General features: G+C 39.8%; 1 protein-coding gene across 2 annotated transcripts in view; it reads right to left on the reverse strand.

The window, feature by feature from the left end:
- aox6 (aldehyde oxidase 6) overlaps positions 1-27,503 on the reverse strand; it is a 64,279-nt gene that overhangs the window by 18,410 nt on the left and 18,366 nt on the right. For both annotated transcript variants that reach the window (XM_088606883.1, XM_088606881.1), the window contains 12 exons: positions 25,952-26,103; positions 23,880-23,973; positions 22,499-22,608; positions 21,348-21,532; positions 20,046-20,208; positions 13,584-13,673; positions 12,912-13,081; positions 11,281-11,407; positions 10,908-11,030; positions 8,516-8,612; positions 8,161-8,285; positions 3,955-4,088 (listed from right to left, as the gene is read on the reverse strand). In XM_088606883.1, coding sequence (XP_088463009.1) covers positions 3,955-4,088; positions 8,161-8,285; positions 8,516-8,612; positions 10,908-11,030; positions 11,281-11,407; positions 12,912-13,081; positions 13,584-13,673; positions 20,046-20,208; positions 21,348-21,532; positions 22,499-22,608; positions 23,880-23,973; positions 25,952-26,103 — 1,570 coding nt within the window. The remainder of the gene's footprint in view (positions 1-3,954; positions 4,089-8,160; positions 8,286-8,515; positions 8,613-10,907; positions 11,031-11,280; positions 11,408-12,911; positions 13,082-13,583; positions 13,674-20,045; positions 20,209-21,347; positions 21,533-22,498; positions 22,609-23,879; positions 23,974-25,951; positions 26,104-27,503) is intronic.

Genomic DNA, 27,503 nt, shown 5'->3' on the forward strand with positions numbered 1-27,503 from the left:
AGGTAACAGCAGCTTCCATGTAATTGGATAGCTACAGCAACATCAGATAGAGCTAAGGACTTGTGCATCTAGTTAACCACATTAGGTTTATATAGGTCTCGCTGGTGTAATTGTGGCTAAATTAAAGAGCAGTTAAATCCTAGATCAATGGGGTGACAATCCAGTTGTGCTGATATCAGGACAATGATATGTGAATAATAACACACCTGAAGAAGGCTCCACGGCCGAAATGTTGTGTTTTCTCTCTTCTTTTTTTCAGCATGGAATAAACCTATTACTTGTTCTAATAATAATAATAATAATTGCTTACACTTATATAGTGTTTGGCCTCCTTATAATCCCCATCTATGAACTGGCTTCATTACTCTGCTCTCCTCCCCACTGATAGCTGATGTGTGGTGAGCGTTCTGGTGCACTATGGCTGCCGTTGCATCATCCAGGTGGGGGCTACACACTGGTGGTGGTGGAGAGTCCTTATTACCTGTAAAGCGCTTTGAGTGGAGTGTCCAGAAAAGCGCTATATAAGTGTAAGCACTTATTATTATAAATGTGCTAATATGCACAACAGAGCAAATTTTCCCCGAAGCCAGTTTACCTACCAATATATGTATGAACTGTGGAAGGAAACCGGAGAACATGGAGGAACCCTGTGCGAACACAGGGAGAACATACAAACTCCATGCTGATAGCACACCAGGAATTGAACCCAGGACCCCAGTGCTACAAGACAGCAATGCTAACCTCTTTGTCACCCAAACCTAAATGATCTCTCAGAGAATTATTGTCCTCCAGCACAATGTGAGACAGGAGATAATTTATCTTTCACAGGGATTGCAGTGTTGTCCTCTTTTGGTGTTTTTTACAACACTTGTAATTTATGCAATAATGTAGCACCCTCTCCCGGTGTTGAGGATGAAGCGCACCGAGTTGCTGAGGGTACCGCAAAGCAGGCTGGGAGTTGTAGCCAGGGGGAAATCCGGGGTCCAGCAACTGACCCTGCTTATGTAAATAGACCTCTTAGCTAAAGTGTTCTCTGTACCTTAGTGTCTCACAATTTAAGTGTGTAGAGTCTGTTAAAGAGTTACCACCCTAAACCTGTGTATTGTTCCGTTTATCCCCTAATATGTGTGTAAATGCCTTAGTGGTACTTGTAAAAAAGAAAAGGAAGGTGCCTGTGTGCCTTTGCCGTCTCCTAGTGTCCTTTCCTAAATGGACCCGTAGTTATTACAATAACAACTGAATATTCCACATTCAAGTGAAAGATCACAAAAAGCCTTTCAATTTATCGTGCACAGATGTATACAAATTTTAACTTTGATGACACATATTTTCATCCTGTAAATAATTAAAAGAATCAAAACACTACACAACTACACACATCTGAAATTAAGATTATGCAGATACCTGTATATGGGATCTTAAAGCTGCAAGAGCAGCACGGGTAGAATCTTAAAAGCCAAATTCTACGCCGCTGAGGTATTTCCCCTAGATGGGGTGTGCCATATGGTACTGATTCAGATCAAGGGACATGCTTTACAGGAAAAGTAATAAAGGAAGCAATGGGGCTTCCAGGGGTGAAACAAAAGTATTACCCACAGAGTTCTGTTGTTGCAGAATGAACTGGACACTTACTACTCAGCTGAGCAAAGCAGTGCATCAGACTGGCAAAGAGTGGCATACAGTATAAAGCTACCTGCCATCCTTTGGAGTATTAGGGTGACTTCTAGCAGGACAACTGGACTGACAAGACATGAGTTAGAGTTAATAATCTCCAGGTGCTAATGAAAAGCGTTCTGCGAACCAGCAGGCTAAAGAGTGTCAGAATCAGACAGACAAAACAAGTGCAGATTCTAACCAAGTCATTTGGAGTACCTAGGTAGCAGGTTGTGTATCTGTAAAGAAACCAGTGAAAGGGATATTAGAATCTAGATGGGTGGAACCCCTACCAGGTGCTACTGATCACTGATCATTTTGCGTGTATTTCAGATTCAAAATAGAAGAAAATGGGGGCCTAGGTGGAGACATTGGTCTCAGGTGCGCCCAGTCCTGCAGAACAACACTGGTAAAGCTCAGGAGGACTTGGAGGAAGAGTAGGGCCCAGGAAAGAAGTGTTGATGTCAGCAGACAGGGACTAACTTGCTGCCTGTTCCTCTTTGTGTTTCAGGAACTTATGATTGAATATGAAGGAGTGCTGCTTTCCAAATCTGCTTTCAGAAGAGGGTAGGAAAAGAAACCAAATGTTCTTGCAAAAATACACATGTAGGGTGAAGGCAATGTTCCTGATCTGTGTTACCCTGAGGGAGACAGGATGAAGGAGCTTCATAGCATCATGGAAACCCCCTTGGTGCATCTGAACAACACTGGAACCCCTCCCTGTGTAAGTACACCTGTATCTCTTTCCAAATTTAATTTGTTACCAGAAACCCATATAAATAGCGAAAATCTGTAAAATGAAAAACCTGTTTCCATTATTTCTTATGGAGAAAAATAATGCATTCCAGACCCCAAAAATGTCACCGCTACTTTTACATTTTTGTGTAAAAAATGAGAAATGAGAAAAGAAACAAGAATAACTATCATTAATACTGTGGTTTGTGTTTTTAGTAATAATAACGGGAATAATATAATACCCAATCAGACGTAATTAATCATTCCTAAGTAATGTACAGCACAGTAACCACTTCATTTGATGTTTGTGTAATTACACACACTCACAATTTTCATTTTCTTAACACCTTTAGGCTACATGATAAAGTCTACACCACAGATTTTCTTAACCAAAAGGTACACAAAAATCTGGTGGTGGTTGAGGGGAGTCCCCATTACCTGTAAAGTGCTTTGAGTGGAGTGTCCAGAAAAGTGTAAGCAATTATTATTATTATTATTATTATTAAAAGTGAACAGCTCACGAAGTGAGATGCGGTGAACCTATCACACATCTCTCCTGCCATTCTGTAGGCTCTGTGCTAGCTCTCACTCAGACTAGATAGTGGGATGTAATGCGTACACTCAATATGAAATTGGTCATATGACACCTTCCTCGTCACTCTCTACACTTCTTCGCAGTTTCAAAGTTGACTTCTGTTATTCGAAATATTGGTAACAATTCACATGCTTCGTACTATTTAATTTTCATAAAAAGAATACTTGTAACAAGAGGTATGGGCATAATAGATAATAAGTGCTTCTCCCTCAGCACAGAGAAGTTGAATAGTGAAGAAGCCAAGATCAGTGGCTAATTAAACTGCTGTCATCCTATATTATTTTTCCCATCAGGGTGATTCGACACCATCAGCGTGATTCGAATGCTAGCATGCCACCTGGAGGAGAAAAATTGGAGGTTTCTGGGATGTTATATGGACAGGCTTGACATTATAAGGGTTTATATCCCAGAAGGTATCGAGATATACAGAATTGCACCTTCGGAAAGTCTATGTATAAAAATGAGGGGACAAATACGTCCATCGAGGTTACCCCACATGATAAACAAACTGGATTAGGAGAACACATACTGTATGTTATTGTAACACAATTAACAAAAATATTGAAATGCCCATTCAACCACACAGTCACATTGAAGGATGAACTGATTTCCGTCTCTCTTTTGGGAAACAGGAATGCAGGGAACACATAATCAAGAAAAATATTCAGACCCACAAAATAAGCTAGGATACCAGGAGGTGAGATGTTATAAGGTTGAATTAAACAAGTATAATAAGTGAAAGTGATGTCACATATAAATTATTCAAATACACTGCAGATCCTCTGATTGTATGATCTAAACACTAGAGCTACCTGAGGTTACTAATGGAAAAGGCGTTCCTGAACCGTCAAACGTTCTGTGATGGTAATAAATTGGTTTAATTTGCTTTGGGAGCCTTAATCTTCGCGTGGCAGGATGAAAACCACAAGCCCCAACCCTCTCTAATTGTTTTGGCTCCAGTTTTCACTTACTTCCAAGCAGCTACAGCAGTGATGGATGCCATAACCGACGTTCGCGTTACCTTCCCGCCAAAAGCACCACCGAGCCTTTTCACATGACAGGAGACCCGGTTTGATGGGATTCCTAGTGTTTCAGCTACTGCTTCCTAAAAAGGAATGTAAGATCTAAGATAAGATAAGATGATTTATTGTCCCCTGGGGGGAAATTTTATTTGGACACACAGCACTCCTGTGCATCTAAATAGAATGCAAACCAAAAAAAAAGGAAGAAAAGAAAAACATTACACAATATTCCATCAAAAAAATAAGAAAAACATTGCACATCACTCTATTGCACATGTACAGTACAACACATAACGGCATGTAGCATTTATAACACCTCACAAAAACATATTGCACTCAAGTGGGTTGTAAGAGTCAAAATTGTGTTTATCCTTGACATTTGCGTTGACAGCTTTTAAAAGAAAGCGGAACAAAGGAATGTTTGTATCCGTTTGACTTACATTTGGGAACCCTAAAACGTTTGCCAGCAGGAAGAAGTTGATATTCAGAGTTGAGGTTGTGGGAAGGATCTGATATCATTTTTCCTGCCTGTTTGATTATGGATTTTTCAAAGATTGTCTGCAGGGAGGGGTGCTGTTTCACTCCCATGACCTTCAAAGCTGTCTGGATGAGGCACGTAATTTGTGATTTTAAATGAATTAATAGGTTACCAAACCACACTGTAATACCATTTCTGACAATGCTTTCGATTACAGCATGGTAAAAGAGTAGCATTACTTCCTGTAGAACCCCAAACACTCTTAGTCTTTGCAGGAAATATAAGCGCTGCTGAACCTTGGAGCAAACACTCTCAACATGAGTAGACCAGCAGAGGTTACTGTCTATGTGTACACCTAAGTACTTATATGAATCAATCTGAGTGATAGGTTCATTGTGGATTACTACATGTGAGTGATCACCAACTGCTCTGCTTCTTTTTTAACATTCAGAATTAGGCTATTGTGGTCACACCATTGCAAAGACCTTTGGATTTCTGACATGTATACAGACTTGTATACCTCTATGCATTAAGCCAAGACCAGCTGTATCATCTGAAAATTTGAAAATGAAGTTGCTTTGACTAATGCTTGTACAATCATTTGTATAAAGTGTGAAACTTGAGAGCTCACACAGTCCTGAGGGGCACCTGTGCTAATAGATCGTGACTCAGAAAGAGTTTTGTTGACACTGACATACTGTGTGCGATTTGTTAAAAATGAATGGTACCATCTTATAATGTTATGGCTAACTGACATTTGCTTCAACTTGCTTATCAATAGATGGGGCTGCAGCGTATTAAATGCAGAGCTGAAGTCCACAAACAGCATCTGAGCATAGGCATTAGGGTCCTCTAGGTGTTTTACAACAAGATGCATAATGCTGTTAATTGCATCATCGGTGCCCCGCCTGTGTTTATATGCAAACTGATATGGACCCAGTACAGTGTTCACTTCTGAGCACAGCATGAATACCATAATCCTATGTATGGTCCTGGCCAAATAAATTAATAGTACAAAATACAGGCAACTGAGAATGGTACTGTATATGATGATATGTTTCATACAAGAAACACAATGTGGAGACATATTTGTCACACTGAATAAAAAAAAAGTAAATTAATTAAAAAGTGAAATGTTTAAATTTAAGAATACTTTGATCACAAAAGCCGTGTTTAGAAGTTTGACTGAGAATTCTGAGCAGTTGCGAGCTTTCTTACTTTAGGGTATGTTTACAGAAAAGAACAGAAAACTTGATAAGCCAAGGGAAAGCTGTTGCGATCATAATGATCATAATGCAATCGCAACAGAACATGCACCAAGCAAGAATCGAGCCCATAAGCCAAGAACTGTGAAGTACCACTACCCCTGTCCAGACATTTTCAAAATCAACGCTTTCTAAACTAACTCACTAGTGCAGAGTAGCCTACGCAAAACAAAGCACAGCATGGATACAGCTGGTCCCTTCGTAACCAAACAAAAACATTAAGGCCCATGCATGAGTGTTCATACAGTAGCTGCTGTGCCTGTAATAGAGTTTGTGTAGACCAGGCCCTGATGGCAATGGTGTATCTTGTACTCATGTCTGGATGACGTACTGTATGAATGGAAACCAACAGGCGCCCTTACCACATTGTACATTATGAAGTCTGATTATAGAACTATATTGTTCATTAACTTTAAAAAAGTGCAAAGGTTTTTAGGTTTTGTTGTGTTTGATGAGTTTATTTTATATTTCTTTTACACTTTTATTTGGTGGGACCATGACCCACTGGACTCTAACAACAACTTTCCAAATATAAGTATATTTACATACATACTGTAACATTTATAGGATTTTCATTTTCTTGCCTCTTATGTTTTCTGTTTTTTTTTTTACTTTATATTTCCTCTTATTATGCCTAAATATTGTTACAGCCTAAGCTAGATGACAATGGAGGTCTCTCTAGGAATCTAGACATAATGGGTAACACCTAACTAGTGTCAATATTTCCACTTCATAGAGCTTCAAACCAAGGGATGCTTACTTAGTCGTGCAGGGTGTGAGACACACTGATCAAAAGAATCTTCTGGTTTACAAAATTAAATTCCTGGGTAATAGTCCAGAAAGAAACCATATAAGAGCAGATCAAGATAGGGGCGAAAAGAAGATTGAAAACAAAGGTCAGACCAGTGCGAGATAAAGACGAGAGAAACAGGTGGAACCTGAATCTGGTGTCAGGCTAGAGTCCTTCTTCATGATCATCTGATAAAACCCAACTGGACTTAGGTATCTGAATCTTGCAAGGAGAGTTTGCTATTCTATAGCTTTTAGGGAACTTGGGAGTTTCCAAGTGAAGAATCCCTTGGTTTAAAACTGCCTCTCTTGCTTCATGGATGCGTTTTAGAAAAATGATATAGCCTCCCATTTATTTTGTGGCATTAAATAGAGAGAGATTTAATTGTAGGTTGTATTCTATTTAGTTTAAAAGGCAGCTTCTCTCTTCTTTGGCCTGTGTAGACATTATTTAAGAGTCAAATACTTGGTAGCAGCCTGAGGTTTTCTGGGTGGTCTAGACATAGTTCTCTAAAAATCTTATCAGTAAAAGTGTAAACACAGTAACTTGTGGATGTATGTAATGAAATTACTCTTTTCACCAAAGCTGTGCCAGATAACAATGAATTCACATGCCTCTAACTTATACTGTACCTCTAACATATACCAACCGCTTGGGTATATTCTTGGCAGAATTCTTCACAAGTTGGGGGTTATGATAATTTATTTGATTTATTCCCTAATCTACTTGTTCATTTTCTCCATTTTCTAATCCTCCATTTGTAACAGTATTCTGAAATAACCTTCTGTTGCCTTGACCTTTTCCTGCTATAATATCAGTGCTATAATATGCACTGAATTATCAAGTGCATGTTAGGCCTCTAGCCAGCAGTTGTTTGTCAAACTATACGTTTGCTATGTGTTTATATAGTTTATACAGTATATGTTTATATGTTCACTCCTTTTTTGCAGGAAGGACTCACGGTATAGGCTTCATAGTGTAATTTTTCTATAAGGAACACCAGAAGCTTCTCTCTGGTATAGACTCCATAACTCTGGAGAGTTATGGAGCCTGTTATCCTTCCTGGCTTTATGAATGAAAGGTAGAATGATTTTATTTTAAGAGCATTGAGTAGTATCAAATTGTATCAACAGTGTAGTTTATACACAGAAGTTTCTGTATAGTCTGACTTGAATTTCAGTCCTATTTTTGGACTTGAATTGCACTAAAAAGAAATAAAAAGTACATATTAATAACCCCACATACCATAAATGTCTTTAATAGGTAATAATGTTCACTCTCAGTTGTGTTAGTTCAGGTCAGAAACATACTGGGTGTGACAGAATGTATGTTTCTAACATCATTATGAAACTACCCCATCTACATTGGGATAAATATGAAGCAGATCACAAACTTCCCAAGTGATGACTACATACTGAGTCATGTTACTCACTAAATGGTAAATGTATATTTTAATGTATATATATATTATTATATATAAATTGTATTTATAATAAATATATATTAATTAACATATATACTTAAAAAATCTGAAGTAACACAAGTTGGAGTTTTCTGCACCGTCATTCGAATCTAGGAAAGACAGAAGTATGCTTTCCTCCCCAAACACCAGACTCTGTTACCTGAGTGTAAGATGGGTGTTGTGTGGCTATGAAGACTTTAAATTCTTTGTCTTCTTGAACAGGAATGACAAGCATGCTCTGTGTTTCCATGTAGAAATGCTCCTGTCCACCAATCTGTATTTCCCCTGGCAAACAAAATGAAAGGATGAGACACTAGAATAAATGGAAGATTATATAGCACCATAGTGGTAAACAAATGTAGCAAATGTACTGTATGACACAGCATGCTACAGATTACACAATAGCAACCGGATTGGAATTCATAACTTGAAACTTTAAATGTCCAGGTAAATGCAGAAATGCATTGAAAATGATTCAATTCAAAATACATTTTCTGTGGCAGATACACACTTACCTTCAAGGATTTGGTCAGCCTTCTCAAATGCCTCTTCCACATTTCCCTTTTCTATTCTTCTCTGAGGCTTAAAGAAAGATTGCTTCTCAATGGCTTCCTAACATTCCGAAAATAAGAATGAAAATGTTTAATACAAAGCCAAAATCAAAACAACAAGCAGGATACTCAACACTGCGTCATAAAACCTTAAATATTAAGCCCAAGCAATTTGCTCGCTGGTATTACAGCTGTGTGCCCTATGATTTCTTTATTGCACTGTGGAGCTCAGTTTTTAATGATTAAGAACTCCAAAAATGTCCAACATCTGGAAGAGGAGCAATCAACTTCCTCTAAAGTCTTGTCGAGCGATGGTCCTCACAATAAACTTCAACACACTCTAACCTTCCAAAATACCGGCTACTCTGTATTTGATAGATGTTGTAAGTGGTTTACTTCGTAAGTTATAAAAAACAAAAGTGACAGTAATTATATGTGGAGAGCCTATATATTCACCATATATCTGAAAGTTAACTAATTTATTCATGATTATTAACATACATTTATGAATTTGATAAGTAAATCATTTTTGTGCTATGAACGGTTGTTTCTCTTTATTTTATGTGCTGCAACGGAGATACAGAATTTAATCTACAAACGAGCTGCAAAATATAATTTCCAGTAACCTAGAATTGGGTGATGGAGATCCCTCCTACTGATTGCTTTGGGATACTTTGGGATTAAAACTATTAAACTAATCAAATTATTAATTATGAAACAAATTGTTGATATTAACATTTTAAATATATTATATATTTAATATTTGATTAAATATTAATCATATGATTGATATTAAATGATTACGTATTATGCACTATATATTAAATTCTGACATGCACGTAAATGTTTTCTAGGCCAATTTATATTGCAGAGAAACAATCTCTGCATTTTCCATTCAGGTAATTTTCTTATGTATCTTATATATCATATAGATACAGTATATTCTAAATCAATGATAGCAGTAAATGTGCAAATGCTAAGTGCAGTATTTCCGAATTTGCTGCACTTGCACATTTTTTATTAGCCAAATGTTGAACAGTGACGATCAAAACGTAAAGAGGGGAGAGATAACCCAGACTTCACACAGAGATTGTAGAATTCAGGCAACAACAAACTATGTTTGACTCTGGCTGTGACTACATTAGCTGACGGAATGAATTTGTGATATTCTCTGACAGCTTCATGTTGGAACATGCATTCATGCTGGTGCATAAAATTCTTTGGTATGAACTGTTACATCCATCTGTTTACTTTCTCATACATTTATCCATCACATGTTTCTGCAGGGGAGCTGGAAAAAAACTAGCAAGCATTTGGCACAAAGGGAAATACACCCTGTACTGGGATGCCAGTCAATCGCAGGGCACAAACAGACACAAACACTGAGACACTCACACCAGGGCCACTTTTCCCAGAGGCCAATCAATTAACCTCCCAGTATGTCATTGGACTGTGGGAGGAAACCGGTCCACCCAGCAGGAATTTAAATAAACATGGAGGGTGAATACAAACTCCACAAAGATAGCACCCCAGGAACTGAAACCAGGGCTGCAGTACTGTGAGGCAGCAGCGCTAACTACTGCACCATCGTGCTGCCCAGCTGTTACTGTAACGGAAGCGTTCTTTCCGGACCCTATGTAGACTACACAATCCGGGGATGAGTGAGGAAAACCCAGGGAAAAAAGCATGCGGGAGTCGGGAATGAAAACAGGGGGTGTGTCCATGGTGCGCTGGTGATCGGGGAGGTGTGGCCGAGGCAAACAATCCAGAAATAAGTCCAAGGGGGAATCCGGGAGGAGGCAAAAGTCTAAAGCCGGGCGGTCCATCCAAGACAAACAGGGTTAAAAACAGGAACTGGGTCGGGACCGGCACAGGAACGGGAACAGGAACTAAAAACTTGATAGGACCAGGCACTTCCAGGACCCATACTCGCCTGGTACGGGAACCAATGCAGAGCCCGGAACAGAGTAAGCGTCTGGCTTTTAAGGAGAACTGAAAAGGGGGCTGGAACAGGGAGCAGGTGCGGGAGATGAGTAAAAAACAAGGAAGGGCTCGAGCATCCTTAAGAGGAGGGGTTTACGAACGTGACATTTACATTATATTATAAATATATGTATCGTCTTTGTATAGACATTTATGGAAACACAAGAGGTCGACTGTAGTACAAAAAGGCCCTTGAGAAAGACAGTATGTATTACTTTATGGAAGGGCTTGTTGATTGAATAAACTCATCTAAAAACTTCACTGAGCTGTGCTGTACCTCCCTACAAGATCATCTAAAATACTGTATGTTTTCTGTTCATGAACAGCTTTTTTTGATTGTGTCACCGAATTCCCAGGCACCAGCTGCAGGCACCTGAATGGTGAAGATCAATGGCTGCAGGTCTTCGTAGGTGATCTTGATGGCCGCTGCCCCCCTTTTAGCATGTGGCTTCGTATCTGCCACCACGGCGCATACCAGTTGACCCACACAGGACACCTGCGCTCCACAGAGACAAACGAGACAGAGACTGTGTTATCAAAACACAGACAAGCATGGCAGATACTGCAGCACCCAGATCTGTAAATGAAAACGAGGCAGTTGTAACACTGTAAGGATCCTACAGGTTCCAGACAGCAAGAATGGTGCCTTCTGCTGTGTCTCTTTACCTTGCAAAAGAGTGGTCTAGCATCAGACACCTACGATAAAGCAAATAGTTCGGCAGAATTATAAGTCTCTCTGCCCGTACCTCATTCTCAGCCAGTAATTCCTCATCAATATTGGTGAAGGTCCTGAATTTTTTTCCAGGGATATCTTTTGCAGTTATCACATCCACAACTCCTGGTACTTTAAGAGCTTCACTTGTATCAATGCCGCTGCAGGGAGAAACACCAGATGATAACTAGCATTTCTTCTCCTATATCATCTCCTACAGGACTAAGGAAACAAAGGGCTGAAGTGCAGGGCTAGCCAGCAACTCTCCAGTACTGTATGTTTTTCTGGATATTACAGCAATATAGAACTATATGTTGTATATCCCTACTAATATTATACTGTAGCATACTGTATGTATTTTCACCAAAAGTTTATGATAGCAAAATAACTTAAAAGGTAATATTTTATACTTATAAAATCTATCTTTATTAGTATTGAAATATACAATGATATTTACATGGCTGTAGCCCACTCAACTCATTAAATTGCAAGGTGTTGGTAAGCTTTTTTACACAAAGAGTTGTAGAAGGCTGGAACATGGAATCCAGCCTTACATTTGAATAAAATGTCCTGGTTTTTCTCAAGAGTGGTCTGGATGAACTCAGTTCAATTAGCTAGTAAAACAAATTAAAATACTTCTTCATGTTCCTACAGCCAACAACATCTGCCTGGTTACAATGTGATTCAATGCCCCAAGTGTCAGCCAAATCTGCACTATTCTTTGAAAATAAAATAAAAAGCAAGATGACATTTTATTGCTAAAAAGGACTTTGCATAGCGATTATCACTACATAAGACAGTACACCCATGTAAACTGTTGAATGGACTGACTTATAACTGAGTGATCATCAGTCATTAGCATACGTAATAACAAGATTAACCATGGTGGATCTGTAATGGCCTGATGTTGAACATTTTCTTAGTGCTAACTGCTTGTGCTTTCCTCTGCCATTCCAGCAACATTCCTCTTTAACACAAAGTAACCATCTAATACTAAATCTGACTTCTTCACATATCTTACTTAACTGGTCGTAGTTTCTTTCCTTTAATTACTCTATACTCTCTTTGCTAAACATTATGAAATGGAAGCCACATGTCTCCACAACATTTTTCTACATTAGTTACTATATATAAATACCTGAAAATAATTTTAAAAAGCATGTGATCAATGCAAATTAAGTTTCAGAAATCCCTTTGAAACCTTGTTCTTAATTTGCTTCTTTAATACGCCTTTTTATATTTATCACTAGCGCTTTGCTACAGTACATCTTTGTTAACTGTTTGAAATACAGAAAGAAATAGACAAGACTGAATGTTGTCCCATGTGACACCAGACATGTTATAAATATAGATCTATTCAACACTCTACCCAGCACCAACACTGGGTTACTGAAGAGAAGAAGTCTACAGACTCTGTAGGACCATAGTATGTTTGGATTAAATCTATCAAAGCAAGCTTTTATTGGCTTAACCAGCCTAAAGGTTTCATTATTTGGACTAATTTATCAAGTCTCTTCAGGTTAGTATTCGATTTACATTAAGTGTACCTGATTAACGGGATGTTTATGCATGGTAGTAAATACCAACGACCCTAAATCTTGTACATAAACTTCCTACATGTTAAAGAACAGTTGAAGAATTTTATTTGAAAAAAAATCTGCGTACATCAGCTTTGCATGAGGCCTTGTGCTAGTCACCAAGAGTAGAAACAGCTCGCCTTCTGTCTTCGGAATGTCATCGCAGTAAACAGCTTCTCCTGTCGCCTGGCTGATCGCTGACCGGTGCATTATGGGATGCCCCACAGGATCCCAGCATGGTTGATCATGAGCCACCACCTTGAAATTGAAAGGAATATGCTATTACAAGGAAAAGAGCAATAAAACAATTAATTAATCACACTCATCTTGCAACACACGATAGGCAGTACCAAATATGTCTCAGAGCAGAAAAATTCAGTACATAAGAGGCACTGCAGCTAAGCATACAAATGTATGTATGAAACAAAATCACCATTATATGAAAGGGTTGATTCCCTTTCCCTTTTATTGAAAATTCCTTATGGGCTTTTTCAATAATACCTGAGCAAATGTTAGTAATTTCATCATGCCAAATATTGAACCATAGCACTTTCACTTGAGAAACTGTGAAAAATGTAAATTCTAAAAAAACAGAAAAAAAACAGTATTACAAGAATAAGGTATTCAGAATTGACCTTTCCCCTTAACATTGTTGTTGCTAACATCCTCCTACACTTATTTCCCTATTTACACATGAAACTAGGAATAAAACATCTTTATTGTTTTACAGGTGTAACAGTATTTCAGGTGGGATACAAACCTGAAACTCCTGAACACTGCGTTCCCTTTTTTGAGGGAAGAACCGTATTGCACTGGCAAATTCTCCAGGAACATCCTCAAGGGTTACATTCTACAGGAAACAGGGATCAGATTGCAAAAAGAGCAAAATTGAATAACTGTACTGAAAACAAAAAACAGCTAAGAATTGAAGAAAGATGTGAAGACGGGGGTTTGAATTTAATCCTTTCTGTAGGGGGTTTAGACTTCTAAGTCACAAGCTGGGGTTTATGGCAGGAAAGGGGGTTAACTGATAAGGATTGCAGATGCAAGCTAGGAACCCCCCTGGGTGTAATGTTAAACTAGGAACCCCCCTGGGTGTAATGTTAAACTGACCATTTGCCCAGAACATCGTAAACTGGCCAAATACCATGAACCCCCCTCTTTACCATCAGACCGAGTGACGTCAGAAACGGAGAAGAAAACACTATATAACCCAAAAGTTTGTAACAGTACGTTGAACAATACTTCGGTTTTGTTGTTTCTTGCGAGAAACAAGACTTCGGCTTTATTGTTCCTTGCATGCAATAAACTCATCTGTTTCACTTCATCTCGGGATCAAGAACCTTATTTCTTCTGTTACAACAAATTTGGCGTAGTCGGCAGGATGCTCCAGAAGGCGCAGAACTTCCCATCGGCAGGAGAGACGGTCAGCGCGCACATAACTAAGAGGTAAGGACTCCTCTTTTATTTAAAAGTCCCGACTCTCTCTGACCGATTGGGAAATCTCTGCTCCCTGCGAGAATCGCCCGAGATGACGGAGTAAACGTGAGTTTCTGAATTCCTCTGGCCCGGGGAAGGCACCGGTGTATGTAATGGGTTGTTTGCTGTAAGCCCAGAATTTGGTCTGGCAGGGGTTCCGCGGTATTGTGTACAGGCGTTCGAAGCTGGTGTATGCCTTAATTGCGCGTGGAGTTTTGAACGGGTTTTGGACCCTTACCGTGAAGTCAGGACTGGTGTGGGTCTTAATTGCACCCGGAGTTCTGAAGCTCAGAACTGGTTTGGGTCTTAATTGCACCCGGAGTTCTGAGGCTCTGAATCGGTGTGGGCCTTAATTGCGCCCGGGGTTCTAGAGCAAGTGGTGCATTAAATGCACGTAGTTCAGGACTGGTGTGGGTCTTAGTTGCACCCGGAGTTCTGAAGGTCAGAACTGGTGTGGGTCTTAATTGCACCCGGAGTTCTGTGGCTCGGGATCGGTGTGGGCCTTAATTGCGCCCGGGGTTCTGGAGCTGAGTGGTGCATTAAATGCACGTATAATCCAGGATTGGTGTGGGCTTTAATTACGCCCGGGGTCCTGAGATTAGCTACGCCTTGATCGTGCACAGATTGGCGTGGCGTGGTTTTTTTTTGTTTTAAAGGAAGCAGGAGTGGAGGAGATATATGTATGTATGTTTTTGGTGTTTTCCTTGTTTGTGAAATACATATACACACGCGCGACACTGGCATGGGCGCACCTCATAGTGGGGAGCGGGGCATTAAGTGGCAGGATTTGGGGGACCCGAGAATCGCCCTGATTGAGCTCAGTGCGTAAGTCCACCCCGGGGCAAAAGCAGCGATGCTGGCGTTCTGGGGATGGTGAATTACTGATCAAGAAAGGGGGTTTTCGAGGTCTCGTTTCTTACCTGTGAACAGTGCGGTGTAAGTCCTCTCTAAAGTCTCGGAGAGGCATTTAGATCCTGAGGTAACAGACGCCCTTGGCTGAATGAGTGCAGGAATGCACAGGTTTTTCAAGTGAAAGCATCCCCCTACTGAATGAGCTGTTACCTCACACACGACAAAAGTAAATCTTAAAGAGACCGAACATGTGCGCTAACTGATGGTTTGAGAAAGTGGTGGAAGGGTCCGTTTAAATATCGGAAAAGTGTAAGTTGACGGAAAAGAAGGAGAAAAATATGGAAAAAGCTGAGTTTGTCAGAGGGAATTTGGGGCGAAGACGCCTGTAAAGAAAGCATATATGAGTATTGATTGGCAAAAGCACAAGCATGTAGCTCCCACCCTGGTGCACGGCCGGCACCAGTGGTGGCAGATACATGACGAAAAAGAAAGAAATTGGGATGTGACTTAAAAGTGTGTTTACGGGGAAAATAAAACCCGGAAGAAGATATACTTTACTCGCTACGAAAGAGTATAGGAAAAAAAAAGCTAAAAGAGGCAGTACAGGAGAATGAGAAACGAATTAGGAATTAACTCCTGGTCACGCTGCACTGGTTAATGTGCTGCAGCCACCGACTAAGTTATATCCTGCTCTCCCACAGGGGAACAAACAGGCAGGAAACGAAAATAATCGGGATCAATTCCCTCAGTGGCCATATGGAGAAGGGGGGTCTGATTGGGATAACACTTGGTATGAGTGTGATAAAGACGGATCAGGGTCTCCCCTGTTAGAGGGAGGGTGCCCGCAGATCTGTACTCTCACTCGAAGTGGGAAAGGACTTGATGTAGCAGGGGCTGGCGCCGTTGATGACAGCGCCACTCTAACACTGTCTCGCACCCCTTCGAGGGGGTCTGCAATCGCACCTACCTTCCCTGATTTCCCCCATACGATCAAATCCAAAACCGTAAGATATTGACCGGTGGGCTAAAGTACCGCACCCGAAATTAGAAATGCAGCGAACCTGGAGTGCGCTTCAGGAATTAAAAGGATTCATGTAGAAGTAAAACAAGAATACAGCACATTGTATTACGAAGAGAAAAATATATTCTCGATGTGTATGTGTGTTTTATGAATTTGTGTGCCGGCATGTATGTGTGTAACTGTGAGTTTTGGTATACTAAATGACGGTGTGAGTGTGTTTAGCCAGCGGGACTGGCTAGGGACGTAACTAAAGAGACTTGACGAAAATCAACTTAAGGAGATTGGAAAATATAAGAGCGTCTGAAACGTATAAGTACAGTACAGGTGGACGTAAAAGTAGTTAAACAGTTTTTGTATTTTTATACAATTAGTTGCAATAATGGAAACAATTTGGTTTTATTCGAATGTCTCGAAACCAGACATGCTGAAACGCTGTAGGTTTAGAATCGAGACTGGGGAGAATAACGTCTTGTGAGAAAATCTGTTTACCTAACGATTAGATCCTGTAAATCCCTTGTAGCCTCCCTAAGTCTGTCCCAGTCCAGTGGTTAAAAATGTACTGTTAATGGAGTGATGGTTTCTCTGTTAGGGGATACTGGAGCACTACTGTCATGCTTGTTTCACTCCTCTGTTCAACAGTGTACTATAGAGCAATGTATAGGGGAAGATGGCAGGAGGCCACAGGAGTATTGGGACAGCAAGTTTTACTTGCCGAGTACCAGATTTTAATGGGTGGTTTTATTCCAGATCTATTGGGTTGGAATATTATGCATTACAAAGAATGACTATGCAGAACAGGGTATCACGTGGCTTCAACTGGCTGTGATCACTCAGTATGTTGATGGTATTCTGAGTGCTTCCCCTGACAAGGAAACCCACAAGTCTGAGTTGCTTCAGCTTTAGAGTGTCTAATAGAAGCAGTTATGATAAGGCCCTTTTGTGTCTAGCATTGTGAAATTTTAACAGGGCCTGGGTGCAATGTTTTTTACAGGGTGAGCACAACTCTTAACAGATCTGCTTAAGGGGGGAGTGCAGTACAAGGACAAGATTGCCTTGGTTCCCGCAGCAAAAGCCACCTGTAATAATTTGAAACAAGTTCTCTTACAGGTGCTGAGACTGGGGTTTCCTCAGATGGATCAACCATTCCTTTGTATTATTGCAAGTAGCTGACAGAGGCCACCCAAGGAGCCCGCGAGCAGGTCCTGGAGGCGTGGGGACCACCACCTGAAGGAGGGCACAACCTCATCCCAGGAGAGTGGGTGTGGATCAGGAAATTTCCTTCACAGGTTCTCCAGCCCAGGTGGGATGGACCCCACCAGATCCTGTTGACAACCGAGTCTGCGGTTCGAGTGGAAGGAAAAGATCGCTGGATCCACGCGCCACACTGCCGACGAGCCTCATCCCCATTTACAGACTCAGAATGAAATAATTTCTGTTTATAACAATAATTGTTGCTGTAGGACTATGTTCCGCAGGAATTAATGATCATCTCTCCCACAAAGGAGAACATGGAATTAATTCCTTTTTAGGCCTCTCCTATCTGACAGCTAAGAAAACCAACCAAAGTGCCTGCTGGGTGTGTGCCGCATTACCCAAATATGTACAGGGAGGACTTCCTATGGGAGCCATTACTTGGCGTCGCGAGGAAGTCATAGGCATGATCATTTGGAGGGATAATTTAGGAGATTTTAATATGACAAACTATGGGGGTTGCCATAACACGACTTTAACCTGCAAAACATTACATATCTACAGGAGCGAGGCTTAGAGCCCACGAGTTTCACAGGCTCTTATGCTCCTAAATATAACAGAAGCCATACACCACCATACCTGACTCTCAATAAGGAACGTGAGGGGAAACGTATGTTTTCAGCACACTAATTGGTGCAACCTTACCATCGCTGCAAATATATCCACCTCTACCTTCCAAATTCCAGGATGGGATCGGCACACCCCACAATTCGGTATAAGCTTCTTATTTTCAGAAGCATGGGGAGCGCCAAACGGAACATCTTTCATTTGTGGAAAACGAGCCTACCCATGGTTGCCAGCCCAGTGGTCTGGCTCATGTTATTTAGGATATGTGGTTCCTCATATCCATGTTCAAATCCACAGCCCCTTCGGACCTAACCACAGACCACAAAGAAAATTGGCTGATTGGGAATATTATTTAGGTATAATATTTCCACAAGCCGGCATGAACTTTCTGAGTCGAGAGTTAATTCAAATGGCCTCGACTTTAGAAGAATTAGCAAAGTCTACCTCATCTAGTCTGAAGGCTGTTAATGATGAGATGGTAGCCCTCAGAACAGTGGCCATGCAGGCCCGACTAGCTTTAGATTATGTACTGGCGGCCCAAGGAGGAACTTGTGCAGTAATTGGCACTGAATGCTGCACATATATTCCTGATAATTCTGAGCACATCTCAGATCTGGCCCAACACATTTACAATGAGGGACAGAAATATCAGGACTATTATACTGAAAATTGGGGAATTGGGCCTTGGGTAAAGTCTGTGTTTGGGGCCTGGGGTGGAACCTTTTTATAGTGTTTATCTGTAGGAGTAGTATTGTTTATATGTATAATTGTAATCATCACATTCACAAAAACATGTATCACATCTTGCTATAACCGTGGAACGTACAATGACATGGCAATACATACCTGTTCGCCAAGAAAGGAAAGATCTGCCCTGACATTGTATGTATAAAAATAGGCTACACTGACGTATGCCATATTTTATAAGGGGGGAATGAAGAAAGATGTGAAGACGGGGGTTTGAATTTAATCCTTTCTGTAGGGGGTTTAGACTTCTAAGTCACAAGCTGGGGTTTATGGCAGGAAAGGGGGTTAACTGATAAGGATTGCAGATGCAAGCTAGGAACCCCCCTGGGTGTAATGTTAAACTAGGAACCCCCCTGGGTGTAATGTTAAACTGACCATTTGCCCAGAACATCGTAAACTGGCCAAATACCATGAACCCCCCTCTTTACCATCAGACCGAGTGACGTCAGAAACGGAGAAGAAAACACTATATAACCCAAAAGTTTGTAACAGTACGTTGAACAATACTTCGGTTTTGTTGTTTCTTGCGAGAAACAAGACTTCGGCTTTATTGTTCCTTGCATGCAATAAACTCATCTGTTTCACTTCATCTCGGGATCAAGAACCTTATTTCTTCTGTTACAACAGAATGAACACAAGTATTAGTAGGATCCCTCACGTTATGTACAATACATCTACTTTAGCTTAAAATTACTTTTTTTCTCTGGTATGATCTAAAAAAAAGCTAAGGCTACTAACTAATTCACTGTAAGGTTGGGCACTTTATTCACAACAAAATCAACAACCTGTATCTCTAATTTATTAAGTATCTGTAATTTATTTTTAGTTCTCTGAACAGTTCTTTGAATGTCATGACAATTGACAATTGACACAGGGTGCGGTGGCACTGTGGTTGGAAGGTTGCTGGTTCGTATCTTGTGGCCAGCAGAGGAATCCTACTCCATTGAGCCCCTGAGCAAGGCCCTTAACCTCAACTGCTCCAGGGGTGCCGTATAAATGGCTGACCCTGCGCTCTGACCCCAAGCTTCTCTCCCTGTCTGTGTGTCTCATGGAGAGCAAGTTTGGGTATGTGAAAAGACAAATTCCAAAAACAAGAAATTGTATATGGCCAATAAAGTGATCTTATCTTTTATCGACAGTATCTTACAATTCTTTAACTATTCTCAGGTCCCCTGAAAAGCTAAATATATTTTACCTCACATCGTTGTCCAAATAACAGAAGAAAATGGATTCTGGAACTTCTGAATTACAACCTAATGTGCACTTGGAGGCTTGGAGAATTATGCAGTTTAAAAGACTGCTTACCATCTCTCCGAGTTTCTCCAACATTTCCAGGTAAAATTTGAAAAGGAAGCTGAGTGTCAGAGCTCTTCTGAACTCCACCATACCTCCTGGTGCAGAAGGTGGAAGCTCTATTTCATCCAGAAGAAGCCTGTAGGCTTCGCTAATGGTTTTTTCATTCCAGGGTCTAGATGGGTAATGAAAAAGAGAAAATGAAAAGTAGTTTATGTGTTGTGAGCCGTAATGCAAGTTCTTGTATGGTTGATTTTTGTACTATAGAACTGGGCGAACCCGTCTTATTTTCTTAGAGCTCAAAAGTGTCAAACTTGTGTTATTGTTAATGTACCAAAATGAAAAAGCAGAATCTTTGAAATCCTCAAAGGCACTGACTTATAAGATTACTTCAGGATCAGGACTAATGGTGAAACAGAGAGCTGAGGAAGTGGAAACTAAGGCACATGTCCTTTTAGAATTGATAACAGGAAAAACACCTTTACACAAAGGGATTGTGGGGATCTAGAACAAACTGCCCAGCCACGTTGCTGATTTCGTGGTGTCCATCGAGAAACAGATGGATAAGAGCTTTGAGCTACTAGCCACTAAATGAAAAAGATCAGCTAAACGCCCTTCTCTCATTGCCAAGAGTTGTTATGCTATTGCTTGTTTTATACACGTACTGTAAGAGGATACATATCAATTCTGAAAACATTTAGCTAACGTTATGAGAAATCACTGATTCCAATGCGGCTCAAATACTGTAGCTCACAGCAACTTGGATTGGGGTTTACAGTACTTCGGCTGGTTACAGGAAGATCAATATCACAAAAACCATAGCTGGCCTATGAGCATGTTTATGCTTAGACTATAAATAACTATTAAAAAGGGTGTCACGGTGACACAATGCTTAGCATTGCTGTCCTGCAGTGCTGAGGCCCTGGGTTCATTGCAATATCTTGGTGGGGTTAGCATGTTCTCCCCAAGTTCATGTGGGTTTCCAATGGGTGTTCCCAGTCCAAAGACATACTTGTTGGCTAACTGGCTTCTGGGGAAATGGGCCTTGGTGTGAGTGTGTGTGTCTGTGCTTGTGTCTGTGTATGCCCTGCGACGGCGTGTGTCCTGTCCAGGGTGTATCCTTTTTTGAGCTTGGTGATTGTTGGGATAGGCTCCGGCTCCCCCACGACCCTGAACCGAATGAAGCATTTAGAAAATGGATAAACGCTATAAATCTCTTTTAATGGCCCTGTGCAACATTTAAAGCTTCACACAACAGTGGGAAAAGTTCTGTAGGTTAATAGGGAACATATCTGAAATGGAACTTCCCCCTACCTTCCAATGATTTCCTGACAGGTTTTCTTGGCTTTGACAGTACAGGGGCCAACGCCTCCATAGAAAATGCTCAGGTCTTCTACAACAGCTGTTCCCTCTTTAAACTGGACTCTCATCCCAGAGTTGACGGAACAGAAGGCATTTTCCTGCCGTGGGGCCTGGCGGAAAACTCTAACAAACTCGCCCTGAAAAACACAGTGGAGCATAACGGGTATCTCACAGTACCATCTTTCACATTTCATTTCAAAGAGAACAGTAAATGCTTCTGGCAATTGGCAATTAAATTATAAATAATTGTACTAACAGACGTTAATTAAAGCAAGTACTTTTTTAATGTTTGAAGAAATGAAAGGTCTAAGAAATTGATCTCAGCAAGACAGAAATCATGGCTTCGAAAAAAACATGTCCCCGAGACATGCTAATCGATTCGGATAAATTAAATGAAACTGGATTCGTTATTCCTTACAAAATAAATAGCTTCCCCTCCAAGTTCTGCCTTGCTCTTAGGGAGGGTTTCTGCTCAGCAATAATTTTTAGCAAAACTGGTTATTGACAATATTTAATAATTTATACCAGGTTTTGCTGTGTTTCACCTGACAACTTTATAGGAATCGTTCAAGCATTTTTGCAATGTCCAATATGGTGGACAAACCTTGTGAACAATAACCTTATCATGGAGTAACATGGTTCACAAAGATTTGTGAACATAAGCTTATATCTTTATGAAAACTGACAGAAATATCATTTATTTATCAATGAGAATCAATATCATTACTTATGTGAGATAAATTAAACAATGTCAAATTTTGAATGAAAGCTTTTCTGGACTCTTTCTGGCCTTCTCAAAATGAACTCTTCATTCCATTGTATCCACCTGAATATTTCCATCACATGCAGCTTTTTAAATTGAATTAGTACAGTATAACTGCAGTACGACCCCTTATAACATTAGCCACTGAAATGTGAAACAGAGAAAACATTATAGCACTCTACTCACATGATTGAGCAAAATGATTGTAAAAATAGTACAATATTGAGCAAAATATTTTAATGATTAAGCAAAATATTTTTCAGCAGTATAAAAAGGGAAAAGCATCTTTAGAATTCAAAACTTGCAAATACTGGTAGTTAAGAACTGAAATCATACTTACCCTTTTAGAAAAGGGTATGAAAACAGAAACTAATATTTCATCTGGGGTTAGCGCCGTTTTTCCAAATCCAACAAAGAAATCTTCATTTAATATAATGTTCTCTTTGCCTCCTATTAGAAAAACATGATAAAAATTGAAAATAAAACATTGTATAGTACTTCACTGGAATGATCACCCTTCACAAAATATAAGACTCAAATCATACAGCAGGACCATTAAAACACCCACTGCCAAACAAAACAAAAACTAGCACTGAGATTAAAATCTGAAACTTTGAAAAGAGGTTCAACATTTTGCAAAACATGCATGGCTTTAAATGTGTTGTAAAATAAAGCAAATATTTCAAGAGAAATCTTAAGATTAGAATTTATTGTGTTCTATTCTTTCTCGGTCTATATACATTCATCTTTGACACGATGATAGTAAAACAATTGGAACCATTTTATTTATGAGAAATCAATGTATTTAAATTAATAAAGCTGTGTGCTATAATATATAAGAACATTAATTCTACATGTAAGCTCTTAAATCCGATAAAGTAGCTCCACAAGTATACAGTAAGTTGTATTCTATCTGAGCAAAATGACAGGAAACAGTAAATGTATCTTTATAATAATTACAATAATTGCTTACACTTATATAGCACTTTTCTGGACACTACACTCAAAACGCTTAACAGGTAATGGGGACTCCCCTCCACCACCACCAATGTGCAGCCCCACCTGGATGATGTGACGACAGCCATAGTGCACCAGAATGCTCACCACACATCAGCTATCAGTGGGGAGGAGAGCAGAGTAATGAAGCCAATTCATAGATGGGGATTATTAGGAGGCCATGATTGGTAAGGGCCAATGGGAAATTTGGCCAGGACACCGGTTACACCCCTTCTCTTTTCGGGAAACACCCTGGGAGTTTTTTAATGACCACAGAGAGTCAGGCCCTCGGTTTTACGTCTCATCCAAAGGACAGCGCCTGTTTACAGTATAGTGTCCCCGTCACTATACTGGGGCATCAGGACCCACATTGACCGCAGGGTGAGCGCCCCCTGCTGGCCCCACTAACACCTCTTCCAGCAGCAACCTTAGTTTTTCCCACTCAGGCTCACACCTGCTGAGCTTCAGCCAGTTGTGAGTTGCAGAGTGACATGGCTGCTGGCTATGAAAGAGTTTACGGGATAGCGGCACATTCGCTCATGTTATGTTGCGGATGCTGAGTCAGTGACACTATTCAAGAAGAACCCTGATGGGTATTCTAAAGCAGACCTTTGAAGATCTGAACACTGCCGATGAGCAACAGGAGCCAAGTTGCTTCATTTCATCTACAACCTTTTATTATGCCATCCTTCTTAGAAAATAAAAGCAGTCTCATTCTTACTCACCCTGTGACACAACACTGAGTGTACAATTTGCAGCCGCAAGAACAGGATTGAGGTCCGAGTTTGGATGGGCACTGACAATATTGGCCCCTAGAGACTAATGCAAAACAAATATTAGGGAAGGGAAGCTGGGTGGAGGGGTTTGGACTTACCCAATAACTACTGCATTTACATATACATTTCATGTACAGTATACAGTATTAGTCTGTGTAATTACTATTTATTAGCTAGCTCTGAATTATTTCTTGTGAATTACTCCCGTAGCAAAGTGAGCCTTAGATGTGCCTAGTGTCCTGCTAAGCCCTCATGGTCACATATATAATATCTATAATTTATCATTATGAAATTAATATGACTGAAAATTACGACAAAATATACATTTTATTTTGGGGGTAATTCCAAGCATACATTGAATCCCATTACACCACAAACATACTGTAACAGACCCTGAACAAGGGCTATCTGCATACACACACAAAGAATGAAGGCCACAAATGAAGTATTTGAGAACATTTTCCAAGCCACTTCCGAGTTCTTGGGGTGTTCTGGCTTCAGTTTGTTCTTCAATATGTAACATACAGTATGTTCTGTTGGATTTAAGACAGGAGATTGACTCGGCCAGCCTACAATTTTCCACTTGTTTCTCCTGATGAGTTCCCTGGTTTTATTCTCTGTGTGCTTTTGGTTATTGTCCTGCTGCATCATCAGCAATCATTTTCCTGCTGCCGATATTTGATATATCATCAATATATGATATTGGGCCCAACATGCCCAAGCTACAACATTACCTACAACATGCTTCACAGATGAGGTGATGTTCTTTGGAAAATCTGCAGTACGTTTCTTATCTCCACACTTTAACCTTCACATTCATTAACTTTTGACATTAACATTTTGGTCAAAGTTTACCTCATTATCTGTAAAACCTATATTGTTCCTGGGCAGCTCATTCCCTGATATAGGTCCCCACTTTAGCCTAGTTATATTTATATCATTTTTTTACACTTATTTTAAAAAATGTTCAGTATTTATATATATTTTGGAGGGTTGTGTATACCTTCGGATCATGATTTCCCTTGCTCGCTTTTAAAATAACAATACTGTTCCAATCAGTTCCTATTTTTTTTCTGCAGGCTGCACAACCAATTTTCTCTAACAGCCACAATGTGTGTAAGAATAAATTACATTAATAAATTTGCAAAAGCTTTGTTTCTGGTTTAATATTATTCTTCTTGATATGGGGCAGTTGAGACAGTTTTCAATACAGATTAGTACCCTAGCAGATGATTTTCGAGGAACAAAATACATGGTAATTATTATTACCTGAATTATTTTTTTACAGGTAACTTTGATGTTATACACTATAAAATGTGATCAGGGGCACAGTCTCCAGTTTTACAGTTGTGAGTGACAAAGGATTTTCTCTGCCACGATTAACATTTTAAAATGATGTTTTGTTTCAGAATCTGTGATTTCAGGTGAGAGAAGTATAATTAATGCATTGATATACAAGTTAGGAAGTGGGCAAATAGTTACACTTTAAACTGTGCTAAAAATGTGTTTGCACTACTTACCATCCGAGAGCTAGCTAAATAGCATTTCGTTATACCATATACAGTACGTGTGTATGAGTATAATGACAATAAACTTGGACTTATCTTGACTTCCTGTTAAATGGATTGAAATCAAGGAGAGCTGCATAATTCCTTCCGGGGTGTTTGCTTTTTTTATTTTGAATTAGGAGTGTTTTCTTATTGTTTAATGGTTCACATTCAAACAGGAATTCAGAAGCTCTTTTTACTACTATTCTTTCCCAGCAGTCATCACAGGGCATTTAGTAATCCTGTATTAGTCATGGCTGCAATATCACCTGCCCTCAGTGAAAGATGATGGTATTACACATTTCACCACATTGATTACGCATGACACTAGCTTAGTGGTAACAGGAGAAAAAAAAGTCTAGGCAATTTGGTGTCCTTTTACCAGATTCTAATTGTGGAAATTTCCTGTCCTTTAATTAACGTGCCCCATAGTTGTAAAAAATAAAATCTGACATCAGACCAAGAGCAACTTACCGCAACATTGCGGATCTGCTGCCCACCAACGTTCTTCATTTGTTTTAAAAGAGCTCTGAATATCTCTGTCTCTTCCTCTGGCAGACTGGAAACCAGCTCTTCCAGCAGTTTTATCACAGTGGAAAGGCTACAACCAGCTCCAATAGACACTCCTGAAAAAAAATATTGGACTTTTTGGAACTTCTGATGAAACTCTCAAACATGAAAATACTGTATACACTCTTAGGGCATTGTATGTAAATTATAATGAAAAAGATAAAGTATATGTGTTGTATTTCATGTTCATAGGTGGAGAGAATTCTTTGCAATCATTCCCAGAAACCCTTTATCATAATTTGCAAAAAGAACAACATTGTTTCCATTATTTCTTATGGGTAAAAATTACGATCCCTCCTGGACCCCAAAAATGTCACCTACTTTTACTATTTTCACCCGAAAATGACAAAAGAAACAATAATAACTAACATTTATGCTGCGGTTTGTGGTTTTAGTAAAAAAATATACTTCTTACCTAGTTAGACAACATTAATCATACCAAAGTACAGTACTGTACTGTGCACTAAGCATTTCATTTGCTTCTTGTGTAATTACACACTCACAATTTTCATTTTCTTTACAAGACGAAATCATTGAAGAATAAATGATAAAGACATTTACCATTTACCAAAGTCTATACCACAAATATTCACAAGAAAAGTAAGAGCGATCTCCTAATAGCTTCTGATTCTGGTTCTCTGTCCATACTCATCCTTCTTGATCTCAGTGCTGCCTTTGACACTGTTGACCATAGCATCTTACTTTCTCATCTCGAGACTGTGTTTGGAGTCTCTGACACTGCCCTCAAATGGTTTACATCTTACCTCACTGATCGCTGTCACTTTGTCTCTCTCAATGGGTACAGGTCTGAAATTGGTCTTGTCAAGTCTGGTGTCCCCCAGGGCTCAATACTGGGCCCCTTGCTCTTCAGCATTTACATGTTCCCACTTGGTCAGCTTTTAAGATCACATGGCCTCAGCTTTCATTTTTACGCTGACGATACTCAAATATACATCCATGCCAAACCCGACACTGATGTGGCTGTCTCTATTCTATCTAATTGCATCTCTGACATCAAAATTTGGATGACTCAAAACTTCCTTCATCTTAACTGTGACAAGACTGAAGTAATGCATATTGGTACCCCCCATCAACTTCGTAAAGCCAGTCCTGTAACCCTGTCTGTAGATGGCTCTGTACTTAAGCTTCAATCAAAATTGAAAAACCTTGGGGTTATATTTGATTCTGGCTTAACATTCGACCCACATGTACAGCATACTGTCAAAACATCTTTTTTTCACCTTAGAAATATCGCAAGACTACGCCCTATGCTATCATTAACTGTGGCTGAAAAGCTGATCAACATATTTGTATTCTCTCGAATTGACTACTGCTATGCTCTACTCCCTGGGGTATCTAAATCTACTCTGAACAAGCTGTATGTCCAAAATTCAGCAGCCAGAATCCTGACCAGGCCTAGTGCAAATGTTCACATTACTCCTATCCTGGAGTCCTT

Source organism: Lepisosteus platostomus, chromosome 14 (assembly GCF_059453375.1).
Source record: "Lepisosteus platostomus isolate fLepPlt1 chromosome 14, fLepPlt1.hap1, whole genome shotgun sequence".
NCBI lineage: Eukaryota > Metazoa > Chordata > Actinopteri > Semionotiformes > Lepisosteidae > Lepisosteus > Lepisosteus platostomus.